A 23,429-nucleotide genomic window follows, 5' to 3' on the forward strand; every position below is an offset into this window, starting at 1 on the left:
CAATAAATAATAAGCGTAGGTCCCTCTCCAAGCACAAGAGCTTAGTCTCTTTATTGGAGAGAACTGCGTTTTTAAGTTTAATATAGTTAGAGTAGATATATCTACAAAATGAATTAAAATTATTTAAAAAAACTTTTGTAACCATATGAAATGAAAATTATATGGTTACAAAAGTTACTTTTATAAAATTAAATATACTTTATAAAATTAAATAAAACAACCTTGTTTTAACCACTTTTTATTGGTACAACCAGTTTCGACAAGAACCTTGTTAATGTACTAATTCTAAAACATTGAAATACTCATTTTGTCTTATTGGATAAAGTGTATGTAATAATGTATGTAATAATCGTCGGGTATGTATGAGGAGATGCGTGAATGTAGAAGAGGCAAAGAATGTTTGCGTGATGGTTAAGTGATGCAAAGGAAGCTGCGTGATGGTTAGTTAGTTAGTTAGTTTGGATAAAGTGTACCAATAAAAAGTGGTTCAAACAAAGTTGTTTTATTTTGTATTTTTTATAAAATGTGCCACAAAGTATTTGCGAAAAACATTCCAGAAAAATAATAGAATCTATGAAGACCTACTTATTATCTTATTTTTTGACATCTCATCAAAGATGAAGAAGAATATGGAAGTCTGGGTATTTACGGGGCTGACGACCGTCATAGGCTGGTTTAAGTGATCACTTTACACACGTGTGTAAAGTGATCACCTAATAATATGAAAATAACTCCTTTAATTGGAGATAATCCAAATTTTGTGAACAAGTATTTGGACACAGCAAAATGTTGTACTTATTATCTATTTGGTTTCATACGAGCGTTATGCACTTGGAGTGCGGTCTGCATACAAATGCATCATGCGTTTGAGTGCAGTCGCAAATCGCGTATTGATTCGCTGCGAGCATAAAATCTGGAATCTGTTCAAACTCCGAAATAGATTCTGCGTGCTGTTAACATCTTAGCTGTGGTTTCACTCTTCAGCATTCAAATTTCTGAGGTATGGAAAAGAATATGGAAGTCAGGGTATTTATAGTACTTAATAACTAACTAACCATCACGCCGCTTCCCCGCAGGGGTAGGCAGAGAGAATAGAGCGCCACACCACTCTGTCCTTACAAACATTCTTAGCCTCTTCCACGTTCATGCATCTCCTCATACATACCCGCCGATTGTTACGACTCCTGACCTGACCACTTTCAAGTATTTGGCATACCTGATCGTGCCATGTTTTTCTCGGTCTTCCTCTACTTCTTTTCCCCACTAACATTCGCCTCATAAATTTGTTTTACCGTTCTTTCGTCACTCATTCGTTCCACATGTCCAAACCATCTCAACACACCTTTCTTAATTTTATCGATAATGCTTATCTCAGCTTTGCATTCCTTCCTTATTTCACTATTCGCACATCTATCATACATCGTTTTGTCGCACATTCTTCTGAGAGATCGCATTTCGACTGCATTCAGTCTACTTTCATCCTTCTTTTGCCAACTCCATGTTGTAGTACTTAATACCAGTCATTATTCGTCGGCAGTTCTCGTCAGAACTTCGGGAAGCGGATCTGACTTGGGAGGATGCAAGGGAGCTGGCAGCCGACAGAAAAGCCTGGAGTACAGTTCGTGGACTCCATATGCTCCACCTAGGGAGCGGATATGGTTTATTTGTATTAATACCAGTCATAGGTTGGTCAAGTGATCACTATACACAGTGCAACATTAATTTTTTTTTAAGAAAATCGTCAAGCACATATTTTTATCACACGTTAACATAGATGAAGAAGAATATGGAAGTCTTTATATACAGAGTTTATGAAACCTGACATAGGCTGATTGAGTGATCACTTTACACACGCGCAACATTCACCATTCAACCGATTGACATTCATTCAAACCCTTATCCGCACCCCAATGGTGCATAGGGCACTGCATCATATAAATGCAGTGTTATCTTGATCGTTAACACGTGAAGGAAAGGTGATCAGCCCTCCGCTTCAGGTACCAGTCCAGGGTAATATGGAATAAATATTAAGAGTGAAAAAATCACTTATATTTATTTGACCCCCCTGGGAATCGAACCCGGGACCTCCAGAACGGTAGCCGAGCGTGCTGACCATTACACTACGGAGGCAATCGATTGACAACCACACTACTATTTTTTTCTCATTTTTAAACACAGCACACATGAGTTCACAGCAGCCATCTATGTATCGCCTTTTTGGCGACAGATTTCTCAATTCAGTTGATGCTGCGTTCTCGCTTTTATCTTAATCCCTCACTTTGTTCCTTACATTCTGTTACTTCATATATAGAGTTTACACTCGCATTAAATTGATAATTGCTATCTCATTCGACCTTCCTCTTTCTGCTGTTAAATTTGTCGTATCTGTTTCTTAGTTTTATCTGATCAAATCGAGATGTGCCTGGGAGCATATATTACTCTAGCATATATTGTCTTCCACGTGTTTTTGGTCTCTAAGTTGATTGTTTTTTTTTAAGTTCCAGGGATCTTGCGACCATATAAGGTCTATTGTGACTTCTTCTGTATCATAGCTCACAGCAGACCTGCGTGAGTCATGTAGCCCACGACCTGTCTTGGTGGTAGGAGATTCACCTTCTCGGAGTCCAGTAGTCGTCCTCCGAGGATGTGACTTCGGTTGCGAGCGAGTGCGTCACAGTTATAGAGAATGTGGATTGGTGTTTCGTTATCCTCCATACAAAATCTGCAGACTGGGGAGTCATGTAGTCCAATTTTTATCATGTGTAGCTTTGTACATTCTGCATTATATTCTTACAATATCAAAAATTGTTTCCATATTAGCTCTACATTCTATGGGGACGCAGGGCTGTAGGAACGTATTTATTCATAGGGCTGCAAAATCTATAGACTGGGGAGTCATGTAGTCCAATTTTTATCATGTGTAGCTTTGTACATTCTGCATTATATTCTTACAATATCAGCATTGTTTCCATATTAGCTCTACATTCTATGGGGACGCAGGGCTGTAGGAACGTATTTATTCATAGGGCTGCAAAATCTATAGACTGGGGAGTCATGTAGTCCAATTTTTATCATGTGTAGCTTTGTACATTCTGCATTATATTCTTACAATATCAGCATTGTTTCCATATTAGCTCTACATTCTATGGGGACGCAGGGCTGTAGGAACGTATTTATTCATAGGGCTGCAAAATCTATAGACTGGGGAGTCATGTAGTCCAATTTTCGCCATGTGTTTCCTTAGTCTGCAGTGTCCTGTCAAGGTCCTGGTTAGGATCCTTATTTGTTTCTTGTTTAGTTAGTAGCTTCAGGAAGAACAAGTCAAGGTGGCCATCAATTCGTCGACTTTCGCCTTGAACAGATCTCTTGTTGAGTTACACTCTTGCTAATCTCTCTGGTTCTATAACCTAGAGATACGACGTCTTCCTGTGATGATAATTTTACCATGTATTTTGTGTATATATTATTCTCAAGGTCTCCATCTTAACATTTTAGGGGCCATCTTGTGGCATCTTGTCTTGCAACTTGTTCTGCCTATTTCCATTTGAGTCTATATAACACCCGTGTATTTACCGTTACAATAATCGACTCTAGATACTTCTCCGTATTATTCCCCATTACTGAGAGTTGTGACCCTTGTGGAAGCAAATACTCTTCTCCAGTTATCCCTTGACTGCGCTACACGTAGCGCTCCAACCACCGAGGTGCCTGCTGCCGACATAACTTGATCGGTTCATCGTCTGAGGGATCTTCCTCTCCCTCTTTTCCCCTCCAGGCTACCCATCACAACCAGTCGTTCTAGGCTATCCTCACTGCTACGCGCAACGTGTCCAAAGAACTGGAGAATCCTTCGTATACAGACACTGACCAGAGTCAAGCCATCCAAGTGTAACTCTTGACGAATGTCCACACAAGATTATCCCCCCTGTTCCCAAAACAGATTCAAATTAAAATATATTGAATTTGTTAGAAGAAACAAAAATCCACTAAACGATCTATAAACCTTGTACATAATAAGCAAGGTAAATAATAAATTCAATTCCCATCTAAACAAAAAAACTCCTGACGAATGGATTCGTTGGTGCGTCTAGCTGTCCATGGAATTCGGAGCATGTGCCTCCAACATATACTACAGACTTATTCATCTTTTGACGGGCAGCATCAACTGGCAGATTTTTGCGAGTGTTCTTGATTTGCAGCTTAGGCTTTTTGGTCTTCAGTAGAATTGTGGATTTACGCACCGCTATCTCTGGTGTTTACTCTCGCATCTCTGCGTTGTATTGTCGTCCATCAGTTGGTATCAGTTGACGCATTGCCAGCTAGCCTTATCTCATCTAGCTGCTAGCCTCGCTCTGATCTCTGGTCCCTCCTTGCCGCAGTAGCCTCTCGGCTTCCACAGCGGTGGGTCGTCTCTCGCGCCCGCTCTTCATCACTCGACTCTCGGTACAGTGCACTTCCTTTATTTATTTATTTACTTGTATATACATTTGTTTACGAAAATGTTAGCAATACTAGTAAATGTTAGTAATAAATCACTCACCGAGATTTTTTTGCCTACCAGTTTCGAGACGTACCCGTCTCTTCGTCAGGACAATCACTACAACAGTACTGCACGTCACCACCATAGCACTATTCACACACTTACAACTACACAAAATGTTAATCACATGCGAATTTGGTCGACCCGAGGACTAACATGCACTAGGGGTTGTAGAAAAAACATGCACTAAGACTCGATGTCTGACATGCTCTTTGCATACTGTTGTAGTGATTGCCCTGACGAAGAGACGCGTACCTCTCGAAACCAGACAAATACCTCGGTGAGTGGTTATATACTAATGTTACTACAATTTTTATAAAAAATATAAAAGTAAAAATGACTAACCACGATGTAAATGCTTGAAATGTGAATAATATTGTTTATTTTGAGTGATTTTAAGCAAAAAATTCATTTAGGTACATCAAATGTACCTAGGTTTAAAGAAATTTTAGTTGCGGGCTATCGAATATCCCGCCTTAACGATAAATTAAACACTGTCAGTCTGTTGAGGTGCCCTATGCACCACGGCTAGGCGTCAGAAAATACGTTGTTACGTGTATTTATTCTGTTGCTATTGTAATTTCATACGTAGCTCACTAATGTAATGCTATTTGTGTTAATGGATTGATAATATCGCATATTTGGAAATTCAGTCCGCTTATTGGAAATGCAAATTGCGGAGATAGCGTGTATTGCATATCTGCCCACGCTGCGGCTAGGGTGATAAGACCAATTATTGGCAGCGCGCCAATTATTGACAGTGCAAATAAAAACGAAACTTTGCCCTTCGGCCTATATATGTAAGTGTGTTGAACAATTGAAAATTTTATTATCATCGATTATATTAGACACTGATAATTCACCCCACGGATGGTATGTCTCTATTTGATATGAAGCATATATCGTTTCATATGAAAGAAGATGGACGTCTAGGCGTCCCAGGGCTTACGACCTGGCATTCGGCTGGCTTAAGTGATCGCTTTATACACTTCGCTCACTCCTTTCAATAACGTCATATATCAAAAATCGTCAATTTTCAGTTGAGCTCAATGTTTTCGGAATTCCCAGAAAATGTACTATATTCCAGCATAAGCGGCATACATTTAACTTGATATTTACCCGCTACAGGGCAGAAAGTGTTGTTTTTGCATTTTGAAGAAAAGGTATTGTTTAATTGTTTTTTTAAATATACTAAATATTTTTCAAATGCAGAAAAATCCTACAGGTTTTACCTAAAAAGATCTGTTGCACAGTAAAAAGTTCAATAAGTGGCTTGATATTTTATAATTAAAATGTAACTTTGTTTTAAAATCACTATTAATAGTGATTTTAAAACTAAGTTACATTTTAATTATAAAATGGAAAATCACAAATTTAGTGCTTCAAATATAAATTATGGACTTGATATTTATTTATAATACATTTTATTATATTTTTAAACTTTAAAAACGATCTCCTGAAAAATCTATTTATTTTTATTTTTTATATACATATGACGTTGTTGAAAGGAGTGAGCGACTTGTGTAACGTGGCTTACATCTTCTTTCACATGGACGATAGGAGTTTCATATTACATATGTTGAGACACCTACATATAATATATAACAGAAAAGTCCCTACGACAAATAATGAAAATTTCTCATTTTCATATTTTTTTTTACTTCTAACTAACTAACTAACTAACAGGGGTAGGCAGGGAGAATAGAGCGCCACTACACTCTGTCCTTGCAAACATTCTTCGCCTCCTCCACGTTCATGTATCTCCTCATACATACCCGCCGATTGTTACGACTCCTAACCTGACCACATTCAAGTATTTGGCATACCTGATCGTGCCATGTTTTTCTCGGTCTTCCTCTGCTTCTTTTCCCACTAACGTCCGCCTCATAAATTTGTTTTACCGTTCTTTCGTCACTCATTCGTTCCACATGTCCAAACCATCTCAACACACCTTTCTTAATTTTATCGATAATGCTTATCTCAGCTTTCCATTCCTCCCTTATTTCACTATTCGCACATCTATCATGCATCGTTTTGTCGCACATTCTTCTGAGGGATCGCATTTCGACTGCATTCAGTCTACTTTCATCCTTCTTTTGCCGACTCCATGTTTCACTTCCATACATATTTTTTCACTTCACACCATACAATAACTCTTGTCTTTTCAAAACGATATATTTATCTCGAAAAACTTCTTTTTTCATTATAATAGCGGTGATTTAAGCAGAAAATTCAATTGCATTTAATGTTACCTGGGTTCAAAGAAAATTATGTTGTGATTGTGTGTTTATTGATTTATATTTTGCCATGTATTACTTATAACCCTTATCCACACCCAATGGTGCATAGGGCACTGCATCGAATTGACTTTGCAGTGTTATCTTGATCATTACTTACATGAAGGCAAGGTGATCAGACTGGTCTGATGATGTCGGTAACGACGAAACCCGGTCGCTGGTCAAATAAAAATAAAGTGGAAAATCTAAAAATATTGGTTTAAATCTAATAACATATTCAATATTTGGAGGAATATGACCAAAACATCATGGGTCGTAAGGAAGTCCAACGAAAAGGTGTTGCAGGACGTAAAAGAAAGAAGAGAGCTTATAAATCATATTTTGAAGAGGAAGGCCAAGCTAATAGGGCACTCAATTAGACATAGCACCTTTCTTAGCAACATCTTCGAAGGAAGAATCTTGGGAAAACGAACAAGAGGCCGCCCAAGAACTTCATACTTCCAGGATTTGAAGCGACTCGCAGCTCAAGAGGATGGCGACTGACAGAGACAAGTGGCTGACACAACAAGGCGCTGCCTTTAGAAGATGATGATGATTCAATATACATTATTTAAAAAATCGGGCGTGGAAGACATGTCACCTCTCCGGCTGTATACCGTTGTTTGAATTATGTGTTTCGTTGTATCCCCTTAAGAATACCATGCAGCGCAACACTGGGCGCGTATAGAGACTAGAAGAAGAAGAAAATCTTGTCCGTCTTATTGATGCCATGAAACAAACGAAAAATGGTTTAGCGTCCGCGTTTGACCGGTGCCGGCTGTAAAGTGCGTACAGTGACGTCACCTCTCCCACATTCGCGATGTGTACAATTTCAATTTGAAATTCCAACAACATGTTGTACTTTGGGTCTGTCACTCTGAACTACTCCATATTGGTATTTGCTCAAAACAACAACGGTATGTTTTTTTTGAAATCTCAACATAGATGAAGAAGTTTCTTTTTTTGTTCTAACATTTACTTTGTGGTAAGATGTTAGATATATAAAACCCTTATCCGCACCACTTTTTCAAGCCACTTTTTGAACTTTTTAATTTGCAACAGATCTTTTTAGGTAAAACCAGAAGATTTTTTATTCATTTGAAAATATTTAGTATATTAAAAAAAAAATAAACTATACCTTTTCTTCAAAATGCAACTTTCTGCCCTGTAGCGGGTACATATTAAGTTAAAAATATCGTAGTCATACAGGAGAAAGTGACCAAGTGCATTGTTTTACAAAAACGTGATCATTGAATATTTGATATCTTACTAGCTTAATATTGTCCTGAAAAAATCCCAAAGGATTTTAAATTCGGAAGTATAATATATTGTCATGTTAAAAATGACTAACTGCATTGGTGTTTATTTTCTTGCCAAGCAAAAGTGACTTGAATGGCCCTGCTGAACATTTTACGTTTTGGTAGTTGGTCACTTTCTCCTGTACGACTACGATATGTCGCTTTTGCTGGGATATAGTACATTTTCTGGGCATTCCGAAAATATGCATAACTGAAAATTGACAATTTTTGATTTATGACGTTCTTGAAAGGAGTGAACGATATGTTAGCAGTAAGTTAAAAATATGTCGCTTTTGCTGGGATATAGTACATTTTCTGGGCATTCCGAAAACATGCATAACTGAAAATTGTCAATTTTTGATTTATGACGTTCTTGAAAGGAGTGAACGATATGTTAGCAGTAAGTTAAAAATATGTCGCTTTTGCTGGGATATAGTACATTTTCTGGGCATTCCGAAAACATGCACAACAGAAAATTGACGATTTTTAATTTTTGACGTTCTTGAAAGGAGTGAACGATATGTTAGCAGTAAGCGAAGCTGACGTTGTTGACCACACTGTGAGCTCGTATTACCATAATCTGACAATCCCGTTTTAAATTACAGTGTAATTCTTTCATGCCATATTAAATGTGTCGCACGTAATTATCGTCGATTATAATGACATATCGTCGATTGTGTCCAGCCGCGGCTACCGATTATCCGCGATATCTGTCGTAATCGTCGTAATACAGACGTCTGACGTCACGAGTATCGATATTTTACCGAAAGGCATTATTATATAAAAGAAGAATCCAATTAAATTTTCCGGTGCGGGCGTTTTTGCCTACAATTTTCACTCGTGAGTTACGTGAATTTAAATTAACTTAAGAAAATCTACTCACGAGTAGGTATAGGCAGTGGCGTGTACAGAGAATTAATTGGGGTAGGCAGTAGAGGTAGGTAGCAAGGTAAGCTAGGTACTACTTAGTAAGGTAGGGTAGGTACTGGTTGCAATTTTATATGTAAGCTAGGATTCTGCTTTTCTGTCTATATATTGTATTTCTGTGTATTTACACATATGCATATATTTTTTGTCCGCGTCCGTAGTGTTATGGTCAGCACGCTGGGCTACCGTACTGGAGGTCCCGGGTTCGATTCCCAGGGGGGGGGGGGTAAAATAAGCATATGTTTTTAAAAATATTTTTTCACTCTAGTATTTTTTCATTATTACCCTGGACTGGTACCTGAAGCGGAGGGCTTATCACCTTTCCTTCATGTGTTAACGATCAAGATAATGTTTATATGATTCGGTGCCCTATGCACCATTGGGGTGCGGATGAGGGTTTGAAGAAGATTTTTGTTTCTTTTTATATGTACATACGTACACATATACATACGTACACTTATCGCTCACTACTTTCAACAACGTCATATATCAAAAAGCTTGATTTTTCAGGAAAGCGTTTTTAAAGTTTAAAAATGTAATATATAATATTAAAATAAATATCAACCCACTTATTGAACTTTTTACTGTGCAACAGATCTTTTTAGGTAAAACCTGAAGGTTTATTCTCCATTTGAAAAATATTTAGTTTATTTAAAAAAATAATTAAACAACACCTTTTCTTCAACACTTTCTATCCTGTAGCGGGTAAATATTTAGTGAAAAATGTGCCGCTTTTGCTGGGATATACAATAGTATATTTTCTGGGCATTCCGATAACATGCACAGCTGAAAATTGTCGATTTTTGAAATACGACGTTGTTGAAAGGAGTGAGCGACACGTCAACAATGATAAATATTATGCAAGTATTTTTTTTAATCATAGAATTCCGCCCATTTGAAAAGTCTCTCCCTGCAAATCGACCGTAAAGCTATTAAAAGAGAGAAAAAGTTAATTTGGGTGCGCGGGAACAACGGCGTCCATTCTGCACCGTCGCGCTCCCTAGACGCCGCGGAATGCGACGCCGATCCTTGCAGACCGAAATAAATCATTATTCACTATAATCGTATTTATTGTCCCGGTAGTATCTTCATTTTTATACCGTGCCAATTAATTACGCGCTGACGTCACCGCGGCCGCTCCCGTGACGTCAGAGACAGGAAGATAGAGGGAGAGAGGCGTCCAGAACATTGCCAGCCCTTTCTAGAAGCTGGAATAGTCACCCGGCTGGCCAAACTTAAAACACAGTAAGGGACATTTTTTGTTGTACGTTTTTTTGCATTTTTGGACTAAGTAGAATCTATATTATTTCGAGAAATAAAAATACTTTGTGTTCTGATCCACTCACATTTTTATTAACCAACTAGTTTCGACAACAACCTGTTGCCCTCTTCAGGGTTTAATTTATTACTAAAGAGGGCAACAGGTTGTTGCCGAAACTAGTTGGTTAGTAAAAATGTGAGTGGATCAGAAGACAATGTATTTTTATTTCTCGAAATAATATATCAATATGATCCACAAAGTTAATGCTTTCAATATTCAAAACATAAGTAGAATCTACTTACTCCAAAAATGCAAAAAAAACGTACTACAAAAAAATGTCCCTTACTGTGTTTTACTGTGTTTTAAATAAATGAAATATTATAATTTATTGTAACTGCAGACAGTTGGTAGAATTCCATATTGAATTGTTGGGCAATATATCCAAAATAAAACAAGTTTTTTGTTGGATTGAATTCTACATTTATTTATGTATATGTTAATACGTTACGCGTTTGGTCTTCTTAGGACATTATCAAACACAGTGTTTGATAATGTCCTAAGAAGACGAAACGCGTCACGTATTAAGATATACATGAATAAATGTAGAATTCAATCCAACAAAAACATGTTTTATTTTGGATATATTCTATTATCAATTCAATATTATAATATTTTTTTATAAGCGCGTGGCTTCATACTGTGTTTTAATAATTCCATTAGCTGTTATTTAAGGTCGCGTCGCAATGTATAATAAAAATAACATTTAGGATTTTTTACGGAGTGTGGGGAAGTTTTTGGTAAGGGAATGTAATTATTTATGAGTATTTTAATATTTTAGAATTTCATAAACCCTGATGATGACAAGGTTCTTGTCGAAACCGGAAGGTTAAAGTGTGCTTATAATAAAAAAGTGGTTAAAACAAAGTTGTTTAAATTTATAAAGTTTATAAAAATATCCGCCTCCGCAGTGTTATGGACAGCACGCTCATTTTATAATTAAAATTTTATAATTAAAATGCAACTTCACAACATTTTGAGTGTGTCCAAATACTTTTTCACAAAATCTGGATTATCTCCAATTACAGGAGTTATTTTCGTATTATTTGTTGACATCTCATCAAAGATGAAGAAGACTCATCAATAGATGTCTCTAGTGAAGTTCTTGCGATTCAAGAATGTTGTTTTAAAATTATTTTGAATTTAATTTAAATTTAATTTTAAAATTTCCGCCTCCGTAGTGTAATGGTCAGCACGCTCGGCCACCGTACTGGAGGTCCCGGGTTCGATTCCCAGAGGGGGTAAAATAAATAAAAGTGATTTTTTCACTGTCGTATTTATTCAATATTACCCTGGACTGGTACCTGAAGCGAAGGGCTGATCACCTTTCCTTCATGTGTAAACGATCAAGATAACACTGCGTTTATATGACGCAGTGCCCTATGCACCATAGGGGTGCGGATAAGGGTTTTATTATTATGTATTATTATAAAATTAGCCACAAAGTATCTGCGAAAAACATTCAAGTAAAATATTATAATTTATATTTGAAGCACTAACGTTGTGATTTTCTATTATACAGTTAAAATGTAACCTTGTTCATTAACGTCGATACTCCTTAAAGGAAAATTCGCACTGACGTTCATTTACGTCCGTACTCCCGGACAGGTTTAAATCACTATAATATGTTATAACTAAATAACTAACCATCACGCCGCTTCCCCGCAGGGGTAGGCAGAGAGAATACTGTCTTTGCAAACATTCCTCGCCTCTTCCACGTTCGTGCATCTCCTCATACATACCCGCCGATTGTTGTAACCTGACCACTTTCAAGTATTTGGCATACCTGATCGTGCCATGTTTTTCTCGGCCTTCCTCTGCTCCTTTTTCCAATTACATTCGCCTCATAAATTTGTTTTACCGTTCTTTCCTCGCTCGTTCGTTCCACATGTCCAAACCATCTCAACACACCTTTCTTAATTTTATCGATAATGCTTGTCTCAGCTTTGCATTCCTTCCTTATTTCACTATTCGAACATCTATCATACATCGTTTTGTCGCACATTCTTCTGAGAGATCGCATTTCGACTGCATTCAGTCTACTTTCATCCTTCTTTTGCCAACTCCGTGTTTCACTTCCATACATTAGAGTTGTTTTTTTTTTTAAATAGTGATTAATTCGCTGACTAATATGTAATATGATGTTCTCGGTGGTAAGGTCACATGCATTCGTCTCTTAAAAAAACTGGTCTGGCCGTTCCGTACAATGGCGTTGATGACGTCCGTAACCCGTCACCGCCTCTCGCGCAGTAATTATAGTACTCGTATCACGCGTCGGTCGGTTTTACCCGCTTTCGTGGTCGCGCGTCACCCCACAGCTAAATGGGACTATCCGGCATTTAAAAAAAAATAATAATAAAAAAATCATTAATATTTTTCATATCATTTTTGACAACTCAACATTTTCAACTCAGTCGTCGGTTTGTGGTCCCGTGGTTAGTGTCGCGGACTCTTAAGTCAGAGTTTCTCTGTTCGAACCCGCTCTACCACAATTTGACACCTATTTCTAATAATGATCCGCTTAGGCTCACAGAAATAGTACGAAATTGAAATATTTGTGTAAATAAGAAAAAACAATATTTTTTCTGGACAAATTATAAGCTTAAATAATAAAAATGAAAATGATATTTTCCGGCGTTTCTCATGTGTGTGTTTATTATAATCCAGTATTTGGACCTCACATACTAAAAAAAGAGTTTCTGCTCAATAAAAAGCTTATTTTCATCTCACCAATGATGTCTCTAGTGAGGTTCTAGTGATTCAAGAACAATGTTTCAAAATTGGTTCATTTTTATAGAGCTTCCAAGAATTTGAGTAATGTGGTTGTCAATAATGGGTACAATTGGTGATTGTTACACGTGTGTAAAGCGATCACTTTAACCAGCCTATGACGGTTCGTCAGCCCCGTAAATGCCCAGACTTCCATATTCTTCTTCATCTTTGATGAGATGTCAAAAAATATTGTACAAGTATTAATCTTTAAAAAAAATGGATGAAGAAGAATATGAACATATTCTTCTTCATCTATGTTGAGATGTCAAAGAATAGTTTTAAAAATAACTGCTATAATTGGAGATAATCCAGATTTGTGAACAAGTATTTGGACACACCGAAAATGTTATTGTTTTCGTATAATAATTTTTTTAAACAAGATAATGAAATTCTAAAAAAAGGGCTAACAAAAAACCTTTCAGCTAACATAATTGAAAATTTTGGGCCAAAAATAACACGTTCCCAATATTTTTCTTTATTTTTTTACCCTTCCCATATCGCACTGTGCGGAATCTTCAGATAGCAGTCTCATCCAAGGACCTGCATCTGACAGTTGATCTTATCTCCCTGGAGAGAAGCCAAACTTTGAAACCGGGTACAATTGTTGACATTCGCTATCGAAACTTACAAATAAACTATAAGAAAGATCAACGGTTAAACAAATTTACGTGGCAAATGTGGCTGGGAAAAGATGCAGAGGAAGACCGAGGAAAATATCTCCTTGTTGCATATAATCCAGATTTTTTGCATTATTTTGAATTCTTTTGCGTTTCACAATTTTTTTTATTCATTTAATACATTTACATTTTTAAGTATAACATAATACATTTTCAAAACATTTATACATATGGCAAACTTTTATATTTAGATTCGCTGAGCCTCTCCAAACAAGAGACTGAGCTCTTGTGCTTGGAGAGGGACTTACACTCGTGGTTTAATGTTATATAATAAAAGATATAATAGTTTTTTTTTGTATATTTTATAATTACCAGTACAAAAAATATAAAATATTTATACAAAAAATATCCCACAAAGGCATGCCCTGTGTGTGGGTATATATTATATTTTAGGTTATAGTACAGGGCACTGGCAAGAATACAATACATACTAGAAATAAAATTACAGTGGAACTTCTCATAATGAGTTTAATTTCTTCCAGCATCTTACTCGTTACGCGAAACATTTTTTCCATAGAAATCAACGAAAAATACGAAAATGCCTTCCAGGACGAAAGAATTTTTTTTTAACGTTTATTCAAATAAAATTCCTTATAAATTGTTAAGGAGTGTAAAAACGTGGAATATAATTTAGATTTGAAAAAAAAACGTATATAGCAATTTTTTCAGATTTTTTGCTTTTTATGCGAATTACTCGTTATGAGAGGTTCCACTGTACAATTCTTCATTAATGAAGCCTGATGGGGCTTTGTGGGGGACCGAATTTCTTGTATAATTTGTATGACGCACAATTTTTTTCATACCTTTGATTTTTTCATGCAGATTGCATCCTATGTGCACATAAAACCAGTGGCGTGCGTTCCATATTCACTCATTAGTAGTGCCTACTCCTATTAAGTGAAATAAATGTAGAAATTTGTGTTAATGAAGGAAATGTGTTTTAAATTGTTAAAGATATTTGATCATATTTTTTTTAGTAAAAAGCTTGACATGAAGTGAGTTCTGGGACCTTTTTTGTTTAAAAAAACCTTGATTATCCATATCATCTCTACGCCACTGCTAAGAGCTTTGAAGCCAAAGTAAACAACGACAAAAAATAGTACTAGAGAAATAAAGGAGTAGTTTGTTGTATTGACGTATGTATATTGCCATTTATCGTCACTCTCCTGACAAACTGTGGTATACAAAATTTTGCAACCATTTTTTGTGTTAGCGGTTATTACCGTTAAGGGCGTACTCTCAAATACACAAATTCAGTACGCGACCTGAAGCCACACGTGTTGTCCGCGCATAATTTATTTCTCTAAATGTTAATTGACATTTTATTTTTGTATAGGATGTGTACTGAAATATTTTTTTAGAATTTTTTAACTATCCCTACCTTTCAATAAGTCTTTGCTCTTCAAAACCATAGATTTCTTTCAAAAAAAATTTTTTAAAAAAACGACGTTTTCTATTGTTTTAACTCATTTTTTAAACTAGAGTATTTTTAAATTTTGACATTTCAACATAGACGAAGAAAATGGGTAAAGTATGGGTATTTTCAGAATATAGTGTTTTATTGTTTTATTTTTATTGTTCCAGATCTTGCGTGAGTTAGGGCCGCGGCCGAGCTAGTGCCACGGCACTCACATACTAACGGCGGCTCCACGGAACATAGGTTTGTTACCCCTGACTTTTTTATAGAAAGATATCGCTCACTCCTTTCAACAACGTCACATATAAAAAAACTTGATTTTTCAGAAGATGGTTTTGAAAGTTTAAAAACATAATAAAATGTTTTTAAAATAAATATCAAGCCATTTTTTGAACTTTTTACTGTGCAACAGATCTTTTAAGGTAAAACCTGAATGTTTTTCCTCCATTTGAAAAATATTTAGTTTATTTAAAAAAATAATTAAATAATACCTTTTCTTCAAAATTCGAAAACAACACTTTATGCCCTGTAACGGGTAAATATTAAGTTAAAAATATACTGCTTTTGCTGGGATATAGTACATTTTCTGGGCATTCCAAAAACATGCACTACTGAAAATTGACGATTTTTTTATATATGACGTTGTTGAAAGGAGTGAGCGATATAAATATAATAAAAGTAGAATTTAATCCAATTACCGTATTAAATTTTGGATTTATTACCCAACAATTCAACACGGACTTCTACCACTGGACTAACGTTATGGGCGTTTGTCCACTACATGAAGTTACACGGAATTTTACCGTCCGGCACATCAATTAGCGTTTTAAAACGACGATTGGCGTAGATTGGCTTTTGTCCATATTTCTTCGGATCGGTGCTCTTGATCGGTGCGCGTAAATTCGATCACGCTAAACTGTCGTAGTCGCTTTCATTTTTCAAAACCGGACTGCCGGACGGTGAAATTCCGGGTAGTGGACAAGCGCCCTATGACTGACGGACAGACTGAAGGACCGTTAGTCCATTTAATCTTCACGTTCGTTTGGAAATGCCATAACTAGGCGAAACTATTGTCACAATATTAATTTTTATGTGTTTTTTTTTAACAATAACATACAACTTAGTACGGCTGTCCAAACTCAAAACACAGTAAGGGACATTTTTTTGTAGTACGTTTTTTTTGCATTTTTGGACTAAGTATATTCTACTTAGTCAAAAAGGGAAAAAATGTCCCTTACTGTGTTTTAAGTTTGGACAGCCGAGTAGGCTCCAAAAATCTGTGTTAATTGAATTAACAAACAAATTGATTCAACAATAATAGTGAAATAAGGAAGGAATGCAAAGCTGAGATAAGCATTATCGATAAAATTAAGAAAGGTGTGTTGAGATGGTTTGGACATGTGGAGCGTACGAGTGAAGAAAGAACGGTTAAACAAATTTATGAGGCGAATGTAGTTGGAAAAAGAAGCAGAGGACGACCGAGGAAAACTTAACACAATCAGGTATGTCAAATACTTGAAAGCGGCCAGGTCAGGAGTCGTAATAATCGTCGGGTATGTATGAGGAGATGCATAAACGTGGAAGAGGCGAAGAATGTTTGCAAGGACAGAGTGGTGTGGCGCTCTATTCTCTCTGCCTACCCCTGCGGGGAAGCGGCGTGATGGTTAGTTAGTTTTTTTTTATTTATTTAACAATTAATACATATATTAATATCCTTGTACATCTTCCAAGGATTTGTCGGCCGAAATAGACGTCGGTGGCGTCGTTCTGTCGAGATGCGAGATGTCTCTTATCCCGAGTGTCCCCTTCCATCCTCTGTAACTGGATACAGTCACTTAGGGCTGCGAGATGCGTCACATCGTCCACGTTGCGACATGGAAAACACACAAAAAACACACTTTCCCTCTGTTCTTGGCCGGTTTTTCAAAGGCGATTGTTGTCCGTTTAAATAATAGATTTTTGTCACGATGTGTGATTATTGGCTAGTAAATCAATATGAAAAATATCGATAAAATAAGGCATAATTATTAATAGATTTATATTATCCACTGACACTTCGTGATGGAATTGCATTTTAAATTTATTATTAGATTAAAACCAATATTTTTAGCTTTTCCACTTTTTTATTTGACCAGCGACCGGGTTTCGTCGTTACCGACATCATCAGACTGGTGAGAGGCTATACAAATTTTTATGTTATATATAAAAGAAGGCAGGAGTTGATAACCATGATTTGATATAATTTTATGAGAAATTAATTTAATTTGAGTGAATTTAAGTATTGTATGATATTTAAAATATTTTTTATAAAGGTTTTTTGTATTGAAAGCACGATTTTATATAAAGTTATAATAGATTTGCATTTTTTGTAAATGAATTTAAATTATGTAATGAGATATCAGGAAATGCTGGTTGACGGCTCCTTCCACTAAGCTGTGGTTGTCCGGGGGGAGTCCGAAGTTCTCTGAAATGTAAAAAGTGGAAAAGCTAAAAATATTGGTTTTAATCTAATAATAAAAAAATAAAAAAATAAAAAAAGCATAATTATTAGATAAAAATATCGATAAACGGAGAGTGAATGCTGGGAACAAAGTGAATGGTGCACTGAAATCAGTTATAGCAAATAAAAACCTAACAGCGGAAGCTAAACTGGCAGTGCACAAACGGAGTCCTGGCTCCAACTCTAATGTATGGAAGTGAAACATGGAGTTGGCAAAAGAAGGATGAAAGTAGACTGAATGCAGTCGAAATGCGATCTCTCAGAAGAATGCGCGACAAAACGATGTATGATAGATGTGCGAATAGTGAAATAAGGAAGGAATGCAAAGCTGAGACAAGCATTATCGATAAAATTAAGAAAGGTGTGTTGAGATGGTTTGGACATGTAGAACGAATGAGTGAGGAAAGAACGGTGAAACAAATTTATGTGACGAATGTAATGGGAAAAAAGAGCAGAGGAAGACCGAGAAAAACTTGGCACGATCAAGTATGCCAAATTCTTGAAAGTGGTCAGGTTAGGAGTCGAAACAATCGGCGGGTATGTATGAGGAGATGCATGAACGTGGAAGAGGCGAAGAATGTTTGCAAGGACAGGGTGGTGTGGCGTTCTATTCTCTTTGCCTACCCCTGCGGGGAAGCGGCGTGATGGTTAGTTAGTTAGTTAGTCAGGATGTTGGCTCATTGGTTAATAAATTAATATGAAAAATCACAAGACTATCGGTAACATTCTTATTGAAATATGTAGAGAACTAAGGGAGATATTAAGGTTTAAACTTAAGATATTTTAATAAAACGAAAAACGTGCGTTCGCATGCGTCATCAAATTTCCGTCATTGAACGTTTTATGACGTCATATGATTTATTGTCTATGTTTTTAAGAGCTGTTATAGTAGTAGTGTAGATTGTTTGTTTACCACTACACTTTCATTTGTGTGATACAAATATAAGGGGAGGGGGGAGTGGGAGGATGGACCATGGACGTCAACAAATGGAGCCGCCAATAATTTAGCAATGTCACCAATATTAAAATAAGTCCAGCGTTTCTGTGACGTCATTCATTACCAACTTACGAAAACAACGTATTTACGAAGGCGAATTTTCCACAAGGAAACGATGAATGAAAATATTGATTATATCGGCTGTTATAAACACAAAACGAGTCTGTATATAGTCCTTTATTGGTTGAGTATGTTAAATTAGACATTCTTCCCGCCTGACAATGATCCATTCATCGAACCCTTGGCTCTCCTATCGGAGGTTGGCGACCATCTCCTCGAACTCCACACGATCCTGGACCAGGGATGCTGCCTCCGGTATCCAAGATTTTTGAGCCGCGATATTATTTTACGCCCGTCTTCCCTCTACCTTGCCATCTACTAAAAGCGAAAAGCCACATACTACCCAAAGTATGTGGCTTTTCGCCTTTGACAGTATATATCGTGGGTGTACTGGCAAAAAGCGTTAACTCGAAAATATAAAATTTTTGACTTAATGATGCAGTATACAAAAGTTTTCAACGTCATTTTCAATTCAAACCCTTATACGCACCCCAATGGTGCATAGGGCACTGCATTATATAAACACAGTGTTATCTTGAACGTTAACACACGAAGGAAAGGTGATCAGCCCTCCGCTTCAGGTACCAGTCCAGGGTAATATTGAATAAATATTAGAGTGAAAAAATCGCTTATATTTATTTACCCCCCCCCCCCTGGGAATCGAACCCGGGACCTCCAGAACGGTAGCCGAGCGTGCTGACCATTACACTACGGAGGCGGACAAACGTCATTTAAACTGGCAAAATACGCTACGTAGTTTGTAATGTCACATTTACATATGTGTTTTCAAAAGTGTTTTTAAAACCAGCCTATGACGGTCGTGAGCCCCGTTAATGCCCAGACTTCCATATTCTTCTTCATCTATGTTGAGATGTCAAAATATAATAAGAAAAATTACTCCTATAATTGGAGATAATCCAGATTTGTGAACAATGATTTCGACGTGCCCTACGTAAAGTTCTCTAACTACATTTTTGTCAATTTTGAGATATTTAATAGTGGTACGTACTTAGTAAAACATTAATTAAAAATTGATAGATTTTACCACAAAGTGACTGCCGAATCAATTCATGAATTTAATCAATTCATGAATTTAAAAAAATAAATTACGCCTAGTTTTCAGGCGTATAAGTCGCTATCTACATCCGAATTGAACTGAACTCCTAAAACGCTAACTACTTAATTTTGACAGAGCGTAGTTTCAAAACGATTTAACGCATTATTTTATCGTGTTTTTGAATGTATAATACTAGTTTAGAATTTCAGATAAAACCGTTAATTAATAAAAAAAAATGCGTTGAAAAATCTTCTAAGCTCTCTCCTGTAAAGTAACAGATTTGCAGATAGAGTACTTTACGTAGGGGCCATCGATTTGAAAAAACTCAAAATGTTCCTTTATAACTAACTAACTAATTAACCATCACGCCGCTTCCCCGCAGGGGTAGGCAGAGAGAATCGAACGCCACACTACTCTGTCTTTGCAAACATTCTTTGCCTCTTCTACATTCATGCATCTCCTCATACATACCCGACGATTATTACGACTCCTGACCCGGCCGCTTTCAAGTATTTGACATACCTGATTGTGCCAAGTTTTCCTCGGTCGTCCTCTGCTTCTTTTTCCAACTACATTCGCCTCATAAATTTGTTTAACCGTTCTTTCTTCACTCATACGCTCCACATGTCCAAACCATCTCGACACACCTTTCTTAATTTTATCGATAATGCTTATCTCAGCCTTACATTCTTTCCTTATTTCACCATTCGAACATCTATCAAACATCGTTTTGCCACACATTCGTCTGAGGGATCGCATGTTCCTTTATCTTTTTTGATATTACGAAAGCCATGTATATATTTATCTACGCAGTTAGCTTTGGTTTCCCTTTGCGTTCAATTTCGTGTTTTGATTGTATCGTTGTACTGCTGGATACCTGTATTCCTCCTTTGTACTACCAGGTTTCTTCTTTTCCCCTCCTTTATTTCATCCCTTCGATCTCACTCGATCACACACAGGGTGACTACAACAAACAGGGCTCTTTTGTAAAAAAAATATATAAATTATTTATTATTATTTTTTGACATCTCATCAAAGATGAAGAAGAATATGGAAGTCTGGGCATTTACGGGACTGGCGACCGTCATACGCTGGTTTAAGTGATCACTTTACACACGTGTAACATTCACACTACTCAAGTTCTTGGATGTTCTATATATATATATGAACCAATTTAAAAACATCGTTATTGAATCACTAGAACCTTACTTGAGACATCTATTGGTGAGATGTAAAGAAGTTTTTTACTAAGCAGAAACTCTTATATGAGTATGTGAGGTCCGAATCCTGGATTATATACATACATGAGAAACGCCAGAAAATATCATATTCATTTTTATTATTTAAGCTTATAATTTGGCCAGTTAAATTATTTACATCATTTGAGTGTGTCCAAATACTAATGTGGCCTGTTTTTAAAAGGGATTAGCCTCTTGCGATGTCGATTCCCAGCTATCGATCCATCTCTTTGGTGGTCTTCCCGGGAGTCGTCTACCATGGGGTTGGCCGTGCCGCGCGATGTGTGGGAGTTATGAATAAATAATATATCCCTTCAACATTAGCCTAGTATATGTTTTCAAAGGCGTCCTCTTCCTCCTGGTCACCCTGTACTTCACCAGTTGGGATTCTAGACTCGTTGACTCATCCTGTTTTTTAAATATATGTAAAAGTGTGTGTGTATGTATGTATGTTTTTTTGTCAACCCTAGATTTCGGGACATTCGTATAATTTACGACGGATAATATTTTTTGTGAATTTTCATAAATTTCCCGATAACGCATAAGCCTGGGACCTTCAGTTCCCTCCTATTTAGTGCTACGGTAGACAATGTTAGTTGTGTTGAATCAGTGTCAACCTGAGGACGAGGAGAGCTGACCCCAACAGTCTACAAAGACGATAAGTTAGGATGAAGCCAGGAAGAAGGAGTAAATGTTTTTGTTTGTTTTTTATTGTTTTTTTAGATAGGATTTGCATTTATTATTTACCTTGCTTATTTAATGTACAAGGTTTATAGATCATTTAATGGATTTTGGTTTCTTCTAACGAAATAAAGATGTTTTGAATATTGAAAGCATTGACTTTGTGGATCATATTGATATATTATTTTGAGAAATAAAAATACTATGTTTTTTGATCGACTAAACTTTGATCCCTAAACTCCTTTTTTCCTTTGCCCTCCTTATTATCATCTTTTATAATTTATGTTTTTTCAAGTGTCAAGTTGTACTTTGTGTTTGTTTAAATGTTCAAGTACTACCTACCCTCTGATTGCAAACAGCTATACATGGTATCAAACGTTTTGACCAATATGGTATATCACTAGTCTGTTTTTGGTCGGTTGGAAGATATTCCTTTTTAGCAATAAGCCCGCTAATTGTTGGGTAATATATCCAAAATAAAACACGGTTTTTGTTGGATTGCATTCTACATTTATTTATGTATATTTTAAAACGTGACGCGTTTCGTCTTCTTAGGACATTATCAAACTCTCAGTGTTTGAAAAACCGTGTTTTATTTTGGATATATTACCCAACAATTCAATATGGAATTGTACCAACTGTCTGCAGTTACAATAAATAAGCCCGCCAGTGAATATATTTCTTTTCTGTACATGAAGTTTAAATAAATACATGGTTTTGTAATAAACGGTGGTGTTGTGTTGTCCGCAGTAAGCCGGCGCTATGGCCACTATAGACGGGCGGCCGGCCCAGTACGGCGTGTCGCTCAAGCAGCTGCGCGAGCTCATGGAGCACCGCGGCGCCGAGGGCATCCAGCGCCTCAACGGGCTCGGCGGCACGCAGGAGGTGTGCAAGAAGCTCTACACGTCGCCCAGCGAAGGTGGGTACACTGCTCCAAAACTTGTCCAAGACCACTTTTGAGTTAGCTTATGTAAACATGGCTAGTTTCGAGAACTAGAACGGTACGCAGGACGTGTGCAAGAAGCTCTACCGTGTCGCCTAGCAAAGGTTGGTAGCGCGCTGTGCATTGCTCACATTTAGATAACACTTGTCGAAGACCACTTTTGAGTTAGCTTACGTAAACACAAATTGTTTCGAGAACTAGAACGGTACGCAGGACGTGTGCAAGAAGTTCTACCGTGTCGCCTAGCAAAGGTTGGTAGCGCGCTTTGCATTGCTCACATTTAGATAACACTTGTTCAAGACCACTTTTGAGTTAGCTTATGTAAACACGAATTGTTTCGAGAACTAGAATTATAACGGTACGCAGGATATGTAAATGAAGCTCTACACATCCCCCAGCGAAGGCGGGTAGCGTGCCCCAGTCATTTCCATATTGACTGCTCTATATTTTAATATAAGAATAAAATACTTGGCTAAGACTAATTTTGAGTTTATTAATGTCAAAGTGGTCTTATACAAGTGTTTCGTTTTTACATTCAAATCATCGTTTTTTTATTGTTATGTGAGAATTATCTTTAAAATATAGGGCAGACCTTGAATGGTAGATCAGTATGGCAGATGTACCTGGAGTTGGAATAAGTGCAGAGAGTGAGCGAGAATTATCCATAGAATGGAGGGCAGACTACTCTCTGAATGATAGAATACCAATGGTGGAAAAGTGCATAGAGT

The 23,429-nt window shown here is 36.8% G+C and overlaps 1 protein-coding gene across 11 annotated transcripts in view; it reads left to right on the plus strand.

The window, feature by feature from the left end:
• Positions 1–23,429, plus strand: part of PMCA (plasma membrane calcium-transporting ATPase 3) — a 206,005-nt gene that overhangs the window by 85,033 nt on the left and 97,543 nt on the right. For all 11 annotated transcript variants that reach the window (XM_088273876.1, XM_088273896.1, XM_088273930.1 and 8 more), the window contains exons 4-5: positions 15,393–15,468; positions 22,509–22,677. In XM_088273876.1, coding sequence (XP_088130002.1) covers positions 22,521–22,677 — 157 coding nt within the window. In that variant the 5' untranslated portion in view covers positions 15,393–15,468; positions 22,509–22,520. The remainder of the gene's footprint in view (positions 1–15,392; positions 15,469–22,508; positions 22,678–23,429) is intronic.

This window comes from Brachycentrus maculatus, unplaced genomic scaffold (assembly GCF_059751285.1).
Source record: "Brachycentrus maculatus isolate JH-2025_06_01 unplaced genomic scaffold, ASM5975128v1 h1tg000033l, whole genome shotgun sequence".
Classification (NCBI taxonomy): domain Eukaryota; kingdom Metazoa; phylum Arthropoda; class Insecta; order Trichoptera; family Brachycentridae; genus Brachycentrus; species Brachycentrus maculatus.